This window comes from Buteo buteo, chromosome 12, assembly GCF_964188355.1.
Source record: "Buteo buteo chromosome 12, bButBut1.hap1.1, whole genome shotgun sequence".
Classification (NCBI taxonomy): domain Eukaryota; kingdom Metazoa; phylum Chordata; class Aves; order Accipitriformes; family Accipitridae; genus Buteo; species Buteo buteo.
This window is the reverse complement of record NC_134182.1, coordinates 13,761,755-13,778,753: the sequence shown is the minus strand read 5'-3', so window position 1 is coordinate 13,778,753 and position 16,999 is coordinate 13,761,755. Positions and strand designations below refer to the sequence as shown.

General features: G+C 36.6%; 1 protein-coding gene across 6 annotated transcripts in view; it reads right to left on the bottom strand.

The window, feature by feature from the left end:
- Positions 1 to 438: 438 nt before the first annotated feature.
- The window catches only part of BICRAL (BICRA like chromatin remodeling complex associated protein), a 47,087-nt gene continuing 30,526 nt past the window's right edge, over positions 439 to 16,999 (bottom strand). For 4 of the 6 annotated variants that reach the window (XM_075042783.1, XM_075042778.1, XM_075042779.1 and 1 more), the window contains 8 exons: positions 12,888 to 14,588; positions 10,989 to 11,088; positions 9,692 to 9,789; positions 7,783 to 7,844; positions 7,508 to 7,653; positions 7,261 to 7,355; positions 5,665 to 5,767; positions 439 to 4,841 (listed from right to left, as the gene is read on the bottom strand). In XM_075042783.1, coding sequence (XP_074898884.1) covers positions 4,039 to 4,841; positions 5,665 to 5,767; positions 7,261 to 7,355; positions 7,508 to 7,653; positions 7,783 to 7,844; positions 9,692 to 9,789; positions 10,989 to 11,088; positions 12,888 to 14,588 — 3,108 coding nt within the window. In that variant the 3' untranslated portion in view covers positions 439 to 4,038. The remainder of the gene's footprint in view (positions 4,842 to 5,664; positions 5,768 to 7,260; positions 7,356 to 7,507; positions 7,654 to 7,782; positions 7,845 to 9,691; positions 9,790 to 10,988; positions 11,089 to 12,887; positions 14,589 to 16,999) is intronic. The other 2 variants (XM_075042777.1, XM_075042781.1) reach the window with 1 other exon arrangement.

Here is a 16,999-nt window from a genome sequence, read left to right as displayed (position 1 = left end):
ATGTTCTTGTAATGAAAAGATATTCTAAAGTGAAGACAGCTGCAGAGTAAACTGTACATCAAATGTTTCCCAACCAAGAAAGTTTGCCTGGTAATTCTACAGGGATATGATAAAGAGAAAAATAATCCAAGATGCTTAGCCATCCTAACCCAAACAGAGATTAAAATAATATATAACTGACTTGATTCATTTTTTTACTGACTGAATCCATGTGGGAAGCATTCAAAAGGCATGTTTATTTTGTCTCATTGACAAAATAATGAATACTAACCATAAAAGATTTCTACCTTTTAACACTGCAGGCCCTACTCCAAGTTGAGAAGCAGTGCACTTCACCAATCCTTCGTTTTCATAGCCTCCAAAAATAAAAGTGTTGAAGTTCCAAGCATAAGAGCTTTACTAGATCAGAATCTCAGCATACTTTCTGAAAAATTCAATCACAGTAAGAAAAGGTTCATCACCCCTCTAACAGTAGGAAGAAGCATTGTATCACCAGCAATTGTAATATCTTCTCACAGCCACAAGGAAGGAATGGGAAATACTGCAAACCCTGTTATCTATAACCAAATACAACTGGCACAACTCTGAAACATGTAGCATGGATGAGGTGGCCAGCTGACTAACAAAATCCCTCTTTTTGCCTTCCATCTCCCTGAGTTATGAGGAAGATGATGCCCCCTCTACCTTGTGAAAATGTTCTGGAGAAAGAGAGTGTGTCTCAGTAACCTCAGCATGGCAAGATTTCTAATGACAAAAGAGCAGGACTATTCGCAATCTTGTTATTTGGAGATGAGCATTACTATAGGTAGTTATAATGCCACATGAACCAAATCCTAACAGTATATGTTCAGAAAGATTCATAAAGAGTATGGAAAGTTGGCCTATTAAATATCTTATAGCAGGGCTGCATTAGAAAACGCACAGGACTAAGAATATTTTGCAACCATATTACTTAAAACTGAGAACAATCCTCTTTTGGAAATGTAAACATTCAACTTTGTTAAATCAAGACAATCACAGATAGTTTTTCCCAAATCTTTGGCTGTATTGCAATGGTTGTTTCAATTTGTAATCTCCAACTAAACATTTCCTATCCATGGATTAACAATATATTTACTGACTTGTGTCTTTTAACAGTATTTATCCAACATAACAAAATAAACTGCAATTTGTTATACTTTTTTTTTTTTACAAAACATTTTATAAATATTTTTACAAAATGTATACAAAGCAATTTCAAGTGAGACATACTTTACAAATGAAGGTATTTAAGCAAATAAAGTCCATACCACACTGACAATAAGTGACACATCCTCTTTAAGTGAAGTCAGTCTGTAAGGCCTCCCTAATCTAACAGATAAATTATACTAAAATCTTCAAAATGAACATAGTTTTCTTAATTGCCAGTTTAAAATTTGTTTTAATATTAGGCAGTATTAAATAACATTGAAATCACAATGCTGATCCAGCAAAATAATGAAAACATGTTTAAAGTCATGCACATTCACAATACTTTGCTGGACTTGAGCCCATATGATTAATAAATTCATACTTTTTTTTTTAAGCACAACAAAAATACAATTCTTTAATTTACTGCTTCACCACGTACCAGAATTCCTTTAGAATTGAATTCAAAGGAGTGAACAACAGAACACTAACAATCTAAGATTAATCTTGCTAGGATTGTTCAATGGGTTCCTCTCTTAAGTAGCTCAGAGAAATGTGTCTGACCAAATCAACCATGATTACTACCTTTTGTAATTTGTCGCTTTTTATATGCCATTGTCCCTGATCTCCAAATGAGATCCAATAGAAGACACATAGCCTGATACTTCAATTATGTATTTGCTGTAGAGAGGCTGGAAACCCCATACCCATTTTGAGGTGGTAAAAAAAGCAAGTGGATCAATGAATGTGCAACTTTACTTTTTTTTTTCTCTATAGAAGAAAAATGTAACTAGTTAACATACAGCTGTGTAACTTACTGTCTTCCTTCCTAGACAGTTCAATTAATCAAATTTCCAAAATGATAAAATAAAATACACATCAGGATACACAGCCATGAGCGTATTATTAAATCTAAAAAGGCAATAGGTGAAGACTATATTGTCAGTTTTGCCAATAAGAAAACAACTCATCGCCTGAGAGTCTATTCTATGGGCACCTAACTAAAAATTTAAAACTGGCAATACTTATTATTACCTTGAATATTTTATACAACACTTGGGAATGTTGGGTTTTTACAAACATGTACTTTAAAGTTGGCACATTTTTTTTAAATGGCAATTAGTAAGTAACATACAAAACCAGTATTTCCATTCACGTTGAAGGGGAAATGAATTTTAAGTAAGTTCATCTTTCTCACATTGCTTTCTAGATTGGTTTCCTTTAGTGGTCAGACAGTGGACTGTAGCTCAGTACTGAGTTGCACTGTAATCTTCTACTGTCACAAGGATCTAATTCCGCCTTCTTCTGCACTATTCAGATGGACTGAATTACATGACAGCAAAACCTTTTGTTTTCTTTCCTGGCAATCTGACTGACAACCACAGCTTGTCACAATGAGCCTCCGTATCATGAAAACTGTAATCAGCAAGTCTGGAAAATGGCTGATAATTTTTCTAAGAAATTGTGGAGAAGGTCTGGGGGAGAACATGAGCATATCTTAGAAACCACAAAAGCTATATCCTCCTGAGCAGACATATGTACTACACGCACGTGACAAATGTCAGTGCACTTATGTGCACAAAAGCACTCATGACCAAAGTAAACTAGGAAAAAGCAGCATGGGCAGCAAAAAAAAAAAAAAAAAAAAAAAGATGTCATAGATTAAAATAAATAAATAAAATAATAAGATTCTATCTTAACAACATGACAGTAAGCCAAATATAAACCATGCAATGGTTTTCACTTGGCTCTACAATATGAATTAATAATTACACACTTTTCGATATGTTTAAACAATGGGATTGCTGATCAACTTTGGTCTGTACATATCTTGATGATTATGACTGCTACGGTGGATGATTTAACATTCTCTGACAGCAAAAAGCAAAAAAAAATAAAAAACAAACACTGGCCTTTAAATTTAATCAGAGTAAGGCTAATGTCCTCTTAAAATATAAGCTACAAATACCATAACAGTTTTCAAATAAAAGTGCTTTTGACACTTGGTCTAAAAAAACCAACAAATTAAAAAAAACATTTATACCACTTCAGAAAGACTCAAGGCTGACTACATCCAATTATAAAATGCAAAATCTTTTCCTCAAGAGTTAACATATATATGTATTATATATATAAATTCATGGCTCTATCATGGCCTCATCCTGTACACTTTGCCATTTACTGGCTCCCATTCTACCTTCCTTAGTCAAGCATTTATTACTTCATATCATGCCACTGTGACTAAGATCATATAATACCATCCCACAGACTAAAGTTACCCACTACAAATATATCATCAAGTACTAGTTTCTGCTCAGAAAGCAATAGAAAAGCACTTTAAATTATGAAGCCTTGTAAACACACTGATGATATCCTTCCAACTTAAGAATCCTAGAACTCAGATTCATTAACAAAGCAAATAATCACTTCTGAATAGAGGTACAGTGGGTTTTCCAGAAAAACTAAAAATTTGATGATTTGTGGAAGGGTAGGGGAGAATTGTTGCTTCCATCAGTTTTTAAAAACATTTTCTTAATAAATATATCCTTTCAAATGACTGTGATTGTCAGTATATTACCATATTACATAGGGCCTAATGACCTGCAACCTTGTTGTGTTGCAGTACTGCACAATTATCAAAAGCACTATCATAATAATACTTGAAATAGTAAGGCCCTAACAGACTGCATTCTAACAAGGATTAACTTTACTTGGCTATCTCACTGTAACCACAATGAGTATTGCTCTCAAACACAGAACAGAATCTAGTTTAGAAAGGTTAACCTTAAATGCATGTCAGGCTGTACTTGTGGTGTCATTCACATTTGCTTCTGCTAAGAGAAACATAACTTGTCCATGGTACTGTAACTATTAACACTCTAAGATACTATTTACAGCTGCTTCTAAAATAGAGTCAGTTTCTACAACACCTTCACTGTGGTCTGGAATAAATTTTTCCAGGCAGTTTTCCTGTGAAGCAATAGGTGAAAAATTAGGAAATTCTAATTCAACTGAGCCACTACTTGTCGCCTCGTTTTGTGGCTGTCTCCCAGCTTTTTTAAGTTCCAAGATGTTTTTAAATGTAGTTTCTAAACTCTTACTGAGCAGTAAGTCTTGCTGGGGTTCACCAGAGCCTTTCCTGTTATCAGGATGTAAAACCTCATTCTTTGGAGAGCTCCTCAGAGTTTTGTCTTGGAGGGAATTATTACACGTTACCTTTGAGAAAGATTGAACTGTGTTCCTTGATATTTTATTGTGTGTTCCATGACCGCCTCTTGACACAGTTTTTGACAAGTCTTCAGAACTCAAAGAGTTCTCAGTGGACTTGGCAAGATCTTTCCCAGCCATCTTTTCTTCAGAAAGGGCCACGTATTGGCTTTCAGAAGAACAATTAGCTTTTTCAAACTTTAAAGCTTTAGTGAGGCTCTCCGATTTTTTAGTAGAAGCTATTCCTTCTTGTGGTGTCAGAATGTTGTTAGGCACTAGAGGAAGTTTACTGTGATTTGTGGACTCTGCTGAGCTGGATTTTGGTCGGTCTCTGGCTTGGGTTTTGGTAGTCTGACTTCGAGAAGGTAATGTTTTGCTAGACTGATGGTCGCTTTTGCCAGACTGTGCTTCTTCAGCTGTTTTATCAAATTGTTTGGCAGAACAACAAAAGTCGGCCTGATAACCATCTGAAAATTAAGTAGCAACATTTTACTTAAATTACCTATACATCAAAGTTACAGACACTCCCAATGTAGTTTCTGAGTATTAAAATACAAATAACATCCACAGCCGACAGATTCATGTCTTTGAGAGATGTACACATGCTTAAGTGTTCTGCTGTGTCCACTGTAGGAGATTATCACCAAATTAATCAGCATACCACACACATATGTGCACTGTAAAACCAGACTAACGGCACTTCCCAGCATTCCAACTATGTAAATATGGTGTCTGGAGGACTAATACCTTCTCCAATACATCCCCTGAGTATCTTTTAAAATATGCAGACTATGCAGAACATTTGAACAAATAGTAACTGTTATCTTATACAAAAATAATGTGTTTCTAGTTACTACATTCAACAACAGCCTAGTTAAACATGCTGCCATTTAAGTGGCCAAGACATTCCAAAAGCAAGACTTCATTAAGATGAACAAGAGTATTCATGCTTCATATAGTGCTGTTTTTCCTGACTGCCAGCAAACTCACAGATTCTTCCCTACTAGAATTGAGACCATGCAGGAGTCATGACTATTGTCAAAAGAAACTCAGAAATATTTCTCTGCCGAACAGACCAAATATATTTTTTTCCCCAAAAACTGCCTTCAACCTTACAGTGTCTCTAGATTGTTGAATTTGGGAGTTATTAAAATTTAACTTGCAACTGCTTATTCAGTATTTCAATTACTGGAATCCCTAGCAATCACTACCTCACTGTGGCCACAACTATTTTTAAACACTCCGTATTTCCACTGCTTTTGTAAGATTTAGAAGTTAACCATTACTCACCAGGATCCACAAGTGCAAGACGCTTATCCCGGGTCAGAGATGCCCTTTCTTCCTGGTTAAACATCCTATCAATCATAACCATTTCTGCAGAGGGATTTATCCGCTGCAGGAAAAGGAAAAAAAACAACCATCTCTGTAGTCACTCGTATGTTGGTACCACAACATTTATAGCTTAGTTACTCTTGAGAGAAAAAGAACGTCTTTCGTTAGGTATTTGTGGAGAATGTTCACAATACCACAACATCTTCAATGATCTTGACTGCGACCCCAACCACTACTGAAACTCAACCATAAAATATTATTCACATTTTATGGTACATTTTATTTGTTAAAGATTTTAAAACAGGGAATTACTATTCCAATTGTAAGAATTGTACCTTTTCAGGATGCAGGATGTTTGCCATTGTACACCACAATTTTTTACATCATACAGTATCTTTCTCTTTTAGAGAGAAATCTTGCAAAAATCTTGCAATGGGACCACCCTATCATCTTGTTTCTTCCCTGCACTTCTCTCCCATCCTCCTAACTAGTTGGTGCTGAGTTGCATTTTGCCAACAATGCCTTCAAGTCAGGTGGATCCATCCATCACAGAAGAAAGTTCACTGGCTACTAAGTCATAACACAGGCAACTAGTTCCAAACCTGAACACAGTGGGGAATAACCTCTTCAAAATGACTGAATGGGATTTAACAAACAACATACCAGCTGGTAAAAGAACAGATTTTAACCTCCATCCCCCTTTGCACCTGCAATTACTTGCAAATATTTGATGGTTAGTATCTTTCTTAATGGGACTGCTAGATTCCAAAACCATATTAATTCTAACACTTATATTACATATTCCTGTCTCTAAAGCAGAGTGATTTAAATGTCTATTATAGTGAAATTCAGAACTTTCACAGGCTTGAAAACTAGCATGTCTGAAGCCACAATGACATTTCCTGATGCTTGTAAATTACATTCTTAAAGTAACATTGTCAGTTTTCTTTTTACCTCATGCCTGGGATTGTGAAACCACTTAAATCAGAAGCATTTCTGATAAAAATGTGAGGCTCCACCTAGCTTCTAAGGAGAAGTAATGATTTCCTGAATTGTAATATGATTTGGCTCCAATTATAATACGGCTGGAGACCTCTGAATGGCGATTTACAACATTCTTTCAGGTCTATCACCCACAGAAATATACAGAAATCACCTGCCTGATTACCACAGCCTGCTCAGCACAAAAGCAAAGCATAAGCAGAGAGCAGAAGTTCATGTGTCTTCAACATTTATGGAACTTACATGTAACAGCACCCTTACTTAGGCAGCACATGAAATACAAACTCAAGCCATTTCACCGATTTTAAGATGTGTGCATACACTTAAAAATGCAGGTTGGCCACTGAGATTGCTGGTGCAATAACAAGTACACTGGCTACACATATGTACCTCTAAAACCTTCATGTATATATTTATCACCTTTGTAAGGTGATAAATAGTATCAATGAAATGAATTGTAATGCTAGCTCTCACCTTCCTGTAGATGTATCTTTTTTACCAAACTGAATCACATCCTATAAACTTAAAATGTACCTGCGTTATACACCTTACCATTGCATCTTCTATAAGCAAACATCTGTATTTGTTCAGCATAGCCTGTGTCCTCTTCAGAAGCTGTGTAGCTACAGATTCAAATTCACTGTCCACTAGAAAGACAAGAGTATACTTTCAAACACTGTTCTTCAGTAACCTGCACAAATTTTAAAAATGTTCCCTTTCTTATTGCTCTAACTTACATAAAGAATTCTCTCAATACATTGATTACAAACTTATTGCCAATTTTTAAAAAGAAAATTACCTTTTCTTAAGTCTTCCTCTGTTGGCAGTGATCCCTGGCACACATGGTATGAAAGGAGTCTCTGAACTGCATCATTTAATGATCTGAACCGACTTTTATCTGGAGTCACAGCATGCACCTGATCCTTCTGTAATTGTTGTAGAATACTACAAGGAAAATTAATGACATATAATTAACACATACTCTAACAGAAGTTTACACATTTACAAAAACTAGAAAGAAAAGAAGGCTAGATGAAACATCTGCAACAAAATTATAAAAGAAGAAGGACTTACAAAGCTCCTTTAGTTAACTGTTTAGCAGCAGGCCTTTTCTGTCCAACTAAATGACCATCCACCTAAGTTCAAAACAGAAGACAAATTACAATATATCCCCTCCTTTGCAAAGCCTAAGTTTCAGCATTTATTTCTGCCATTTAAGTGTATCACCAATACTAAGTGTAACCAACACATAAGTATAAACACTTAAAACTATCTCCTATTTTCACAGGGCACTGTATCAATGAAATAGGTAAGTCACTTCTCTTATATAAACCAAAGGTCTGAAATGTTGTTTGTAGGCAAATTCCACTGTAGTGCACATACATGCTTCACTAGGAAAAAGGTTGGTTATCAAATTTAGGAGGTGGAAAGAAGAAAAGATACAACTAAAACTTTTCCAAAGAAATCCGCTCTCAAGAACTGTCTCTGCATTTCACAGCTGATGTCACCTTGCCTGATTTTGATGGATTAGAGCATCTGTCAGGAAACAGGCTAAGGTTGTGTCCTTAAATTTTCCAAAGCCATGGTGGCTGGGTGGGGAGTGAAAGTGGTTCTAGGAATTCTCTTTCAGTGTCGATGCTACAGATATACCCATCAGGTAGATCTACATCATCTTTTCCTTTCCTCAGACATTTATGAAGCCAAGGTTTTTCAAGGGAACACTGTCCTAAGACGTGAGGCTTTCCGAGGTGGTAAAGGCTTATGTTCCTACTGTATGAGAGGCATTACTGCAATCTAAGTATTCTCCAAAAGAAGCCATTCTGGATCAGAGTCTTTGTTTAATATGAAGTTGTTGGGGTTTTTTAGTCAACTAGTCTTACTAATGAAATTGGTCACAGAGCAAAAGTTACTTATGATTTCAAAAAAAAGATTGCATGAAAGCTCTTCTGAACTACAACTTGGTTAGAAGAAATAAAAAAGAATGTGGTACAGAACATCCTTCTCAGCAAAGTAGGAGCAGCGTGAAGCAGGCACACTGTAATGGTACTTGCTGGCCAAAAAGAGTCTAGCATCAGAGCATAAAAAGTATTCACCACCACAGGAGAATGAACATCTGACCAACAACTACAAACCAGGCTGAACTCATAATTGAGCACTACTGTGAGTATCTTCTGCTCTACTTGTACATCAGTAAGACAGGGAAAAACATTCATGTCATAACTACACTGACGAATACATTTACAGCAAGGAACAAACATTTTAAATCAGATCCTGCCTTGTTTTCTTCTGTGATTTTGTAGTTTAGTTCCATCCACAATGAAGCCCACGCTTTCAAGCCTACATCAAACCCTCGCTTCTTGTCCTCACATACTCAGCCCATGAATGTAACAATTGTCTCCTCCCTCCAGAAATTCTTGTATTCCCTCTCCAAAAAAGCTGGCCTCCCCTTCCAGCCCCAAACCCTGGATGTAGTGTTAAAATTTTGTACATAGTTACCATATATAGGAGAACTTTTGGTGGTTAAAAAAAAAAAAAAAAAAAAAAAGAAAAAAAAAAGGAAGAAGACAATGCAGTGAAGAATAAAACAGACAAAGACCAGATGGAATTTTTCTGCTACTTCTCACAAACCATCCCCTGACAATCAGCTAGAGAATAGCTGAGTTTGTAAGAAGTAATGATAAGAATAGGTCTAACTTATGTCCAACTCAACGAAGAATTGCTATGTCATGTGAAATTATCTCCAGGGAACAGTACAGTCAAGACTCCACTTACTGAATTAAATATCAAAGCAGCATTCAGAATATCCATTTGCAAAATATTCAACATTTACTAGGTCAAGGTAGAATTTGACAAGCTTGAGTGACTTCACACACTCTAAAAAAACCTGCAAGGACTCCTAGATTATCAATATGGAGTTGAAACACCCCTAACTTCACTAAAATTTTAAGGGAAAGGGAAACATATAAATGAAAGTATTATTTACCTGTATACTCTGTTGAACTGATGATGATCCTATTACTTTTTCTTGGGGCTGTGCTGTTCCTAGAGATTGCTGTATGATTTTTCCTCCAGAGTCCTGTCCTACAAAAAACATGTCAAAAAGACTGTCATCCTAAGCAAGAACACCTATCCTGATCATTTTACTTGAGCTTTTAGCTTTTAGGAGAAAGATACATGTCTCATATGCTTCAAAGCATTAGTGCAACTACCCTGTGGGGAAACTGGCTCATAAAAATGAAACAGGACTGATATTTTGTGCTGCAAGCTACAAAAATCCTCAGATATAAATCATGTCCTACCATAGTACTGCAATGCAAGAAGAAATTCAAGTACCGTAAGTAAAGCGTCTCAACAATTTACTGAAAATCATACAGTACATTTTATCAAGCTTTTCAATACTAATCCTCTCTCAAGCATATAAACCAAATTTTTCTAGAGCTCCTGAAAGTATTTAGACAGCAGGCATCATAATTTTCTTTTCTAGATGGGCAGACTTCTTCAAATTGCCTTGCTCAGGAATTCAAACAGCATCTTAACAGCCATGCTACATTACAACCAACACAAATAATAATTTCCCCCCCGCCCCAAAAAAATCATTCTGTGCTGATTGTAGAGAATTGCCTGGACAGCTTGCATGTAACAGTACACAAGGAAAAAAAAAGGCAAGTAGATTATGGGACCTTATTCAAGAGGCTTACTTATGTACAAAGAGAACATGAAGGTTACTGCATTTTTCTGTTTGCTTTGAATATATTGGATTTGTTCTTTTAGTAGCATGGTGTATTTTGCCATGAACAATTCTAACCGAAAGTGACACATTCAAAAATAAATCGAGTGATGACAGCCTTCACACAGCCTTGTAATCTCTATTTTTCTTTCCTCTGTATCTGAAGCAGCCATCACAAGAGAGGGTCTAGAAGTTTCGGAGAATTTTTAGCAGATGTCCTTATTTGAAAATTACTTATTTCTATTTTCCTAAGCTTAAAAAAATAAGAAAAAGGAAAGAAAGTACAATTCTGGGTTTTGTAGAGGTAAGAAGTAATTGCTTATTGTGGAGATTTACTTTTCACTCTACAAAATGAAGTGCCATGGTTGGGAAAAATAAAAGCACACATTCGATACTGAAAAATTTAGCTTGCTTTCTTTTAAGAATAAAATTCTGATAACCTTTAGGACCCTATCAGCATGAGCCATCAATGCAAGTCTGACACACTGAAGAAGAACCACTTTCTTTTGCTGGAGAAAATTAAGAAAATTATTTTAAAAAGACCTTAGTTGACCTGATAGTGTGTTGCTCAGAAGACTTGTTAGCTGAGGCTGTCTCAAATTATCCTGTGTCTTCAATGCAGAAACTGGTGATGTCTGGTTCATAGCTTTTTTCTGTGCCACATACATTTAAAAAACCAAACAAACAAACAAACAAACAAAAAAACCAGTCAAATATTTACTGAAAGCTTTAACAAATGGAGGAAAAAAAGCAAAAAAGGCAAATAAAATTCAGCTCTACACATTCTTTTTCAAGTTTAAACTCGTAAGTGGTGAAATATCAGACATCTCAATTCCTCCTAAGTTCAAGAATTTTATAAAGTAAATCAGAGATGAATAGAAATTACACCAACAGTACAAATACACACCAGTTACTTTCTAGAAGACCCATGATTTACCACTACAATGGGTCCTCAGAAAGCTCAGCTTTTTCAAGTCTCAAAATGGCAAGATGACTAAATAAGCTGTCTCCACAACAAAAAAAATATACAGTGGAACAAACTGTCCAGTGTTTAGCAACTAAGTGATACACGGTTTATGATACAGTGCAATATTTAAAATGCAAGTACAAATTAAAAAGATTCTGGTGAACTGTAGAATTTGTTCTGTGTAGTTCCCATTTTCATCTCTGAAATTTCAGCACAGAACCAAAATGATCTTTTACAGCAATAAGAAATATTATGCTTTTATAACTGCTGAAACCCACAGACCCAGCACATATCCTACAAACAGGAATATATAGACACATGAAGAGAAAGGCAGGCCTCAAATTACTCATCTGCAAACAAAATGTTACGACCTGTGCTAGCAGTTTTGGCAAAAACTAAAAATGTGGTTCTACAACATGTTCGCCCTTATTTTCTAAATACACATTATTTTCTAAGACACATTATTTCATTGCCCATTTTGGTCTTGCTTAAAAAAATCCATTAGACCTCTGCAAAAGGAGAAAGATCTAAGGTAATTAGCGTAAGTGCATTCCAAGACAGTTATTATCAGTATTTTATAATAATCAAGGAAAAAGAAACAAAAGCAAAAAAAGGGCATAAGTGGAATAACAGCTTGTTGCTAATTGTGTGACAAGTCACTGAGTTAAATATTGGCAGAGTTTGGAAGTTCACTTATGAAAACAGACAAATTTGAGTTGAATATATACCGCAACTACATCAACTGGACAAAAAAAAGACCAGTTCTCACCTTAAAAGTAAATCCAGAATTTTTTTTTTAATTATTACTAAGTAGATCTCTTCTTAGAGAAAATATTTTTTAAATGTAATGCTTTTACAAACTGCTTTAAAAGTATTTCCTTTTAAGGATGCTAAGAAACACCTCTTGCCTTGTCTTTGCTTCAAATTTGAAAGCTTCTAACTGCTCCAGACACACAGAGCTACAGTGGGCAAAATGCCAGTATGGTAAATAACAAAGAGAAACCCAAGAAACCTTTTCATCTCTAATTTGAATAGGTCAAACCTTGAAAACACATGCATAGTTTTTAGTGAGGTCAAAAGACTTGTAAGTGCTAAGAATGTACCTGAGCCTTTACATCTAGCTCTACAGTAAGATTTTCAGAAGAGCTCATAGTTGTATAATCTTATCATGTCCATTCCTTTAAATGGGGGCAGAAATAGATCACTGCTAAGCAGTTCTGAAAATATTACTGTAAATCACCAATAAAATCTTCTGACTTAATGAAAGTCACAGACTTATTCACTCAGTGACAGGCTTTAGAAAATACCCAGTGAAATGATGTCTCTGGGTTACAGTAATTTTCAGCCGTTCCACAGTATTTGTAACAATACAAACTAGCAAAATTAATGTTCTCTGTATTAACACCAACTATAATACTTTGTTAACCATATTTTAGCACAGCTTAGAAGCAATTATTTGGCTACATTCTCAGAAAACTTTCATACCTGACCAAAGGCAAACTGTTGTTGTGTTACTCCAATTGATGTGTGACTAAAGGTGCTGACAGATTTGGAAGAGGATGCTGGAAGACGATGCGATGCACTGACTGGAACTTGAGTTCTGTTCTGTGTGAGCTGATCTCCAGTGAAGTTCCCTCCTGATGCAACAGACTGAACTGATGGTCCCAAGCTAGGATGTACTGAACCAGAAGAACTTGCAACAGCAAATCGATTAGAAGCTGACATATTTGAGACTGTAGATTGCCCAGGTGACATCGTAGTAAAACTCGATCTACCTTGAGAAACATTAGCTTGACTGGGTGACAAATGCAACACCGTTGGTGATGCCTGCTGCAGTGGCACCTGTCCACCAACAATCTGTGAAGCTCCATGATTTACTATAACTTGGTTTCCAGGAGCTGTGAATGTCTGGCCGGAAACAAGCTGAACAGCTGTGTTCTGATTATTCAGCATCTGTCCTGAATACGGCTGGTTGGCTCTTAGCATGTTTGTAGAGTTCCTATTGAGCATTACATGCTCAGCAGACACTTGGCTAGGAACAAGCTGGGAAGGCTGAGTCTGAAGAAGCTGTCCATTTATGGCCTGGACATGATGAACTGAATTAGAATTAACAGACAAACTTGTAGGTATGAGAAACTGGTTTTGAGGTGCATGAGGCTGTCCCATAGGAGAATGGATAACAATACTACCTCCAGCATTGCTAACTGTCTGAGGTGTAACTGACTTTCTTGTATTTTGTTGATTAACGATATTAACAGACATATGAGGACCAACTACTGAATTCTGAGGCGAGTTTGCAGAAGCAAACGGAATCCCTTGCTGTACGTGATGTTGCTGTATTCCCAAGTTATTCACATTGTAAGCAGTCTGCTGACCCATCTGGATAGGCTTTGGTTGGATATTAATGGGAACTTTGTTAGAGTTTGGTGCCAAACCCCTCTGAATGATGATATTATGGACAGGCAATGACGTCTGAAAATTTGTGCTGTTAAATGGAACGGTTACAGGTTGTGCTACTGGACTTGAATTTGAGTTACCAAACAGTGAGTTACCATTTGGAGTTTGTCTATGAACCAAGAGGCCACCACTCACGTTTGCAGGTGTTTGTTGACCATTGCCTTTCAGTATTATTTGAGATCCATCAAGGTTATTAATGGTCATCATGGAAGGTTGATTACTAAATGAACCAATTAGCTGTATCTGCCCAGAACCACTAATCTGGCTGCTATTAGACAAATGCTGGCTGGGAACACTAATTCCGACATGTTGCATAAAGCCATGTTGCACACCGACTGTATTGCTTGCAAAAGATGCTCCAACAGGTTGCTGTACCACTTGAGTAACTCCTATAGGTTGCAACGTCTGACCTGAGTAATTAGAAACATTAGAAGCCTGAGTAAAGGATGCTGATGAAGAAGGATGAAGCTGAGCTTGTGCAAACTGTTGGCTAGAACCTACACTGGCATCCAAATATGCCTCTTCTGCCAAAGTCTGTTCAGTAATATTAGCCTCCTGCAAGGACTTCTGAAGAATATCAAAAGGCTGATCCTCAGTAAGATCAGGTAAAGGAGAAGATACAAGTTCATCTTCAAGAAACTGAAGGCTACTGGACAGCTGCAGTCCATCACTAGGCCCCTCTCCAAGCTGACCACTTACACCTTTTACAGACGACTTAGGATCAGTGTTCTGAAATGCAAAACAAGAAATAAATCATTTTCAGAAATTCCAAGCTCTACCTTGTTTCCCCATTAAGCTTTTTTTCATGCAAGCAAATTTTCTTTACAAAATTATATTCTTTGCACAGTATCTATATAAGGTGATGTTCATCCCATACAGTGGGCCAGCATAAACATGTGCATGACTTACATCCCACTCATGCCCTCATAACAGACTGCTGGAGACACTACTCTCCTTTCACTTCTCAAATCTCCCAATTACACAGCACTCAGCTCTGCAGCTGCACTGCTTCAAGAGGATGTGACATGCTCTTGAAGTACCAATTTCCCTTCCTCAAGCTGAGCACTGTATGGACAAAATGATAAAAGAAAGGAGGAGTGAAAAGACCTCCACTGTAACTCAAATTGGGGCAAGGTTTCAGTAGCAACATTAGTAGCAGGGAAAAAGCAGGAGAAACCTGCTCTTTCACAGATTTCCTCTATCAAGTGAGATCCATCTCCAAAATCCTACCAGTATTTCTATAGTCACACAGTGCAAACTAGTGACCATTTCATAAAGTTAAAGAATTACATTAATTCTTTGTTTAGAAAAATTTTAGAAACAAAGCAGTAAGAAAAACAACGCTACAGACTTTGTGGTTTATGCTAACAAAAAGATTACAGAGAACTGTAAGTATTGAAACTACAGCAAATATTAAGCTGCACTTTGAAAAAATCCTTCAAATTTACATCCATAAATGCTGTAGCAAGGAAAATCAGAACCCACTTTGCTCTGGCCTACTGTCAATAAGATTTTCCTAAAACAAATTTATGTCCAGAAACTCTAGACAACACAAGTATCAGGTTTCTACAGGTGGAATGGCAAATTTAAATGCACAATAATACTTGCAGTAGTTGTAAGTTAGACAGAGTACACCTTTATAAATTGCAAGATCATATTTCTATTCAAAACCAACATCCAGTTTCTTTTTAGGTCAGGATAAATGCAAAATGTGGGTGTGAAATTATCAGTCACATTCATACTCTGAGCCTTCACTCCTTGAAAGTCATAGACACTTGTTTTCACCTCATATAAACAGCGTGAAGATGCTCCAAGCCGTAATTATCATATGCAATAATGTCCCCACCCTAACTTCAGTACCCAAAGCATATTTATTCAGAATTTTACCCCAATCTGTTTCTGAATCAGCCTGTGTTGTTTTATGAAACTTTGGTCATGTTTTAAAATACCAAGAGATTGTTCCTAAAATTCAATAAAATATTTTCAAAATACAATTATAAAATTACAGTAAACTTTTTTACGTTTATGTTAACAGAAGGAATTAAACTAGTACTTAAATGTCTCAATGTCTGCACCTCATGAACACCTAAAATTACAAATCAGGTTCTCAACTAGCTATCATCAGGCAAAGCAAAAAGGAGTCACTAACTAGGGCATTATTAGGACTCACAACTGTCAGGTTCTCGTGGAGAATTCCCTATTGCATCTGAAACTTGTCTCCAGTGACAATGACCAATCTGAAATCTTTCATGACTGTGTAACTTAAGAGGGCTCCAGTTAATGCTATTCCAGTTACAACTAACAATACACCTATTACTACTATTACTAATAGCAACAGTAATAATAAATAATATTACATGCAATCAAGATTAATAGCTTGAAACTCTCCCACTGGAATGAAGAATCCCAAGTGTCATTCCCTGCTCCTAGGACTGTTTAACATCCAAAAACAATTTTATGTGCATAAACTGGAACCAGGGACCTTCCAAGTTAACATCTGAATCACTGCTGCCCAGACTCAGAACAGCCACGCAGAACGCCATACTAATTTCAAGAAATTAGTGCCTCTGCAACTTCATGAATCTATTTACCAACAAGAGTCTTATTCTCACTGGCTCCATGAATATTGTGCTGCCCTCTTAAGCTGTTCTACTATACTATAACAGGAAGGTGGAAGCAGTCACTAAGTACAACCCAGGTAACAGGGTAGTGGCTAAAGAACCCTCTCATGAGGGTTATAACAGAGACTGATGATTGCCCAAGGACACCAACCTGGAATCAGTACAGGTGGTACGCAATAATTTAACTCAGAGCCAGGGCAGGGCAGGGGAAGAGGGGGGGGAAGAGTGGACACTGCTTTCTCGTCCTTCAGTCAGCAGCAACTTAATCTTGTTTGTGTTAGGTATTGGCTGAGCATGCTTACCAGCTGAGGCACTGAACCTTTGACACTGAATTAGTAAACTCTGCCACTGAAAAGCATGAGACGAGCATCAAGACTGTCAATCCTACTTCATGGTAGCAATTCTGAATACATACAAAGACAGAACTTTCAGTATCTGCAAAAACTTTAACAACAAAAAACTCAGAAGCCTTTAACTTTTCAGGTATCTTATAAGCAAGGACTGTGAAACCATCTATTT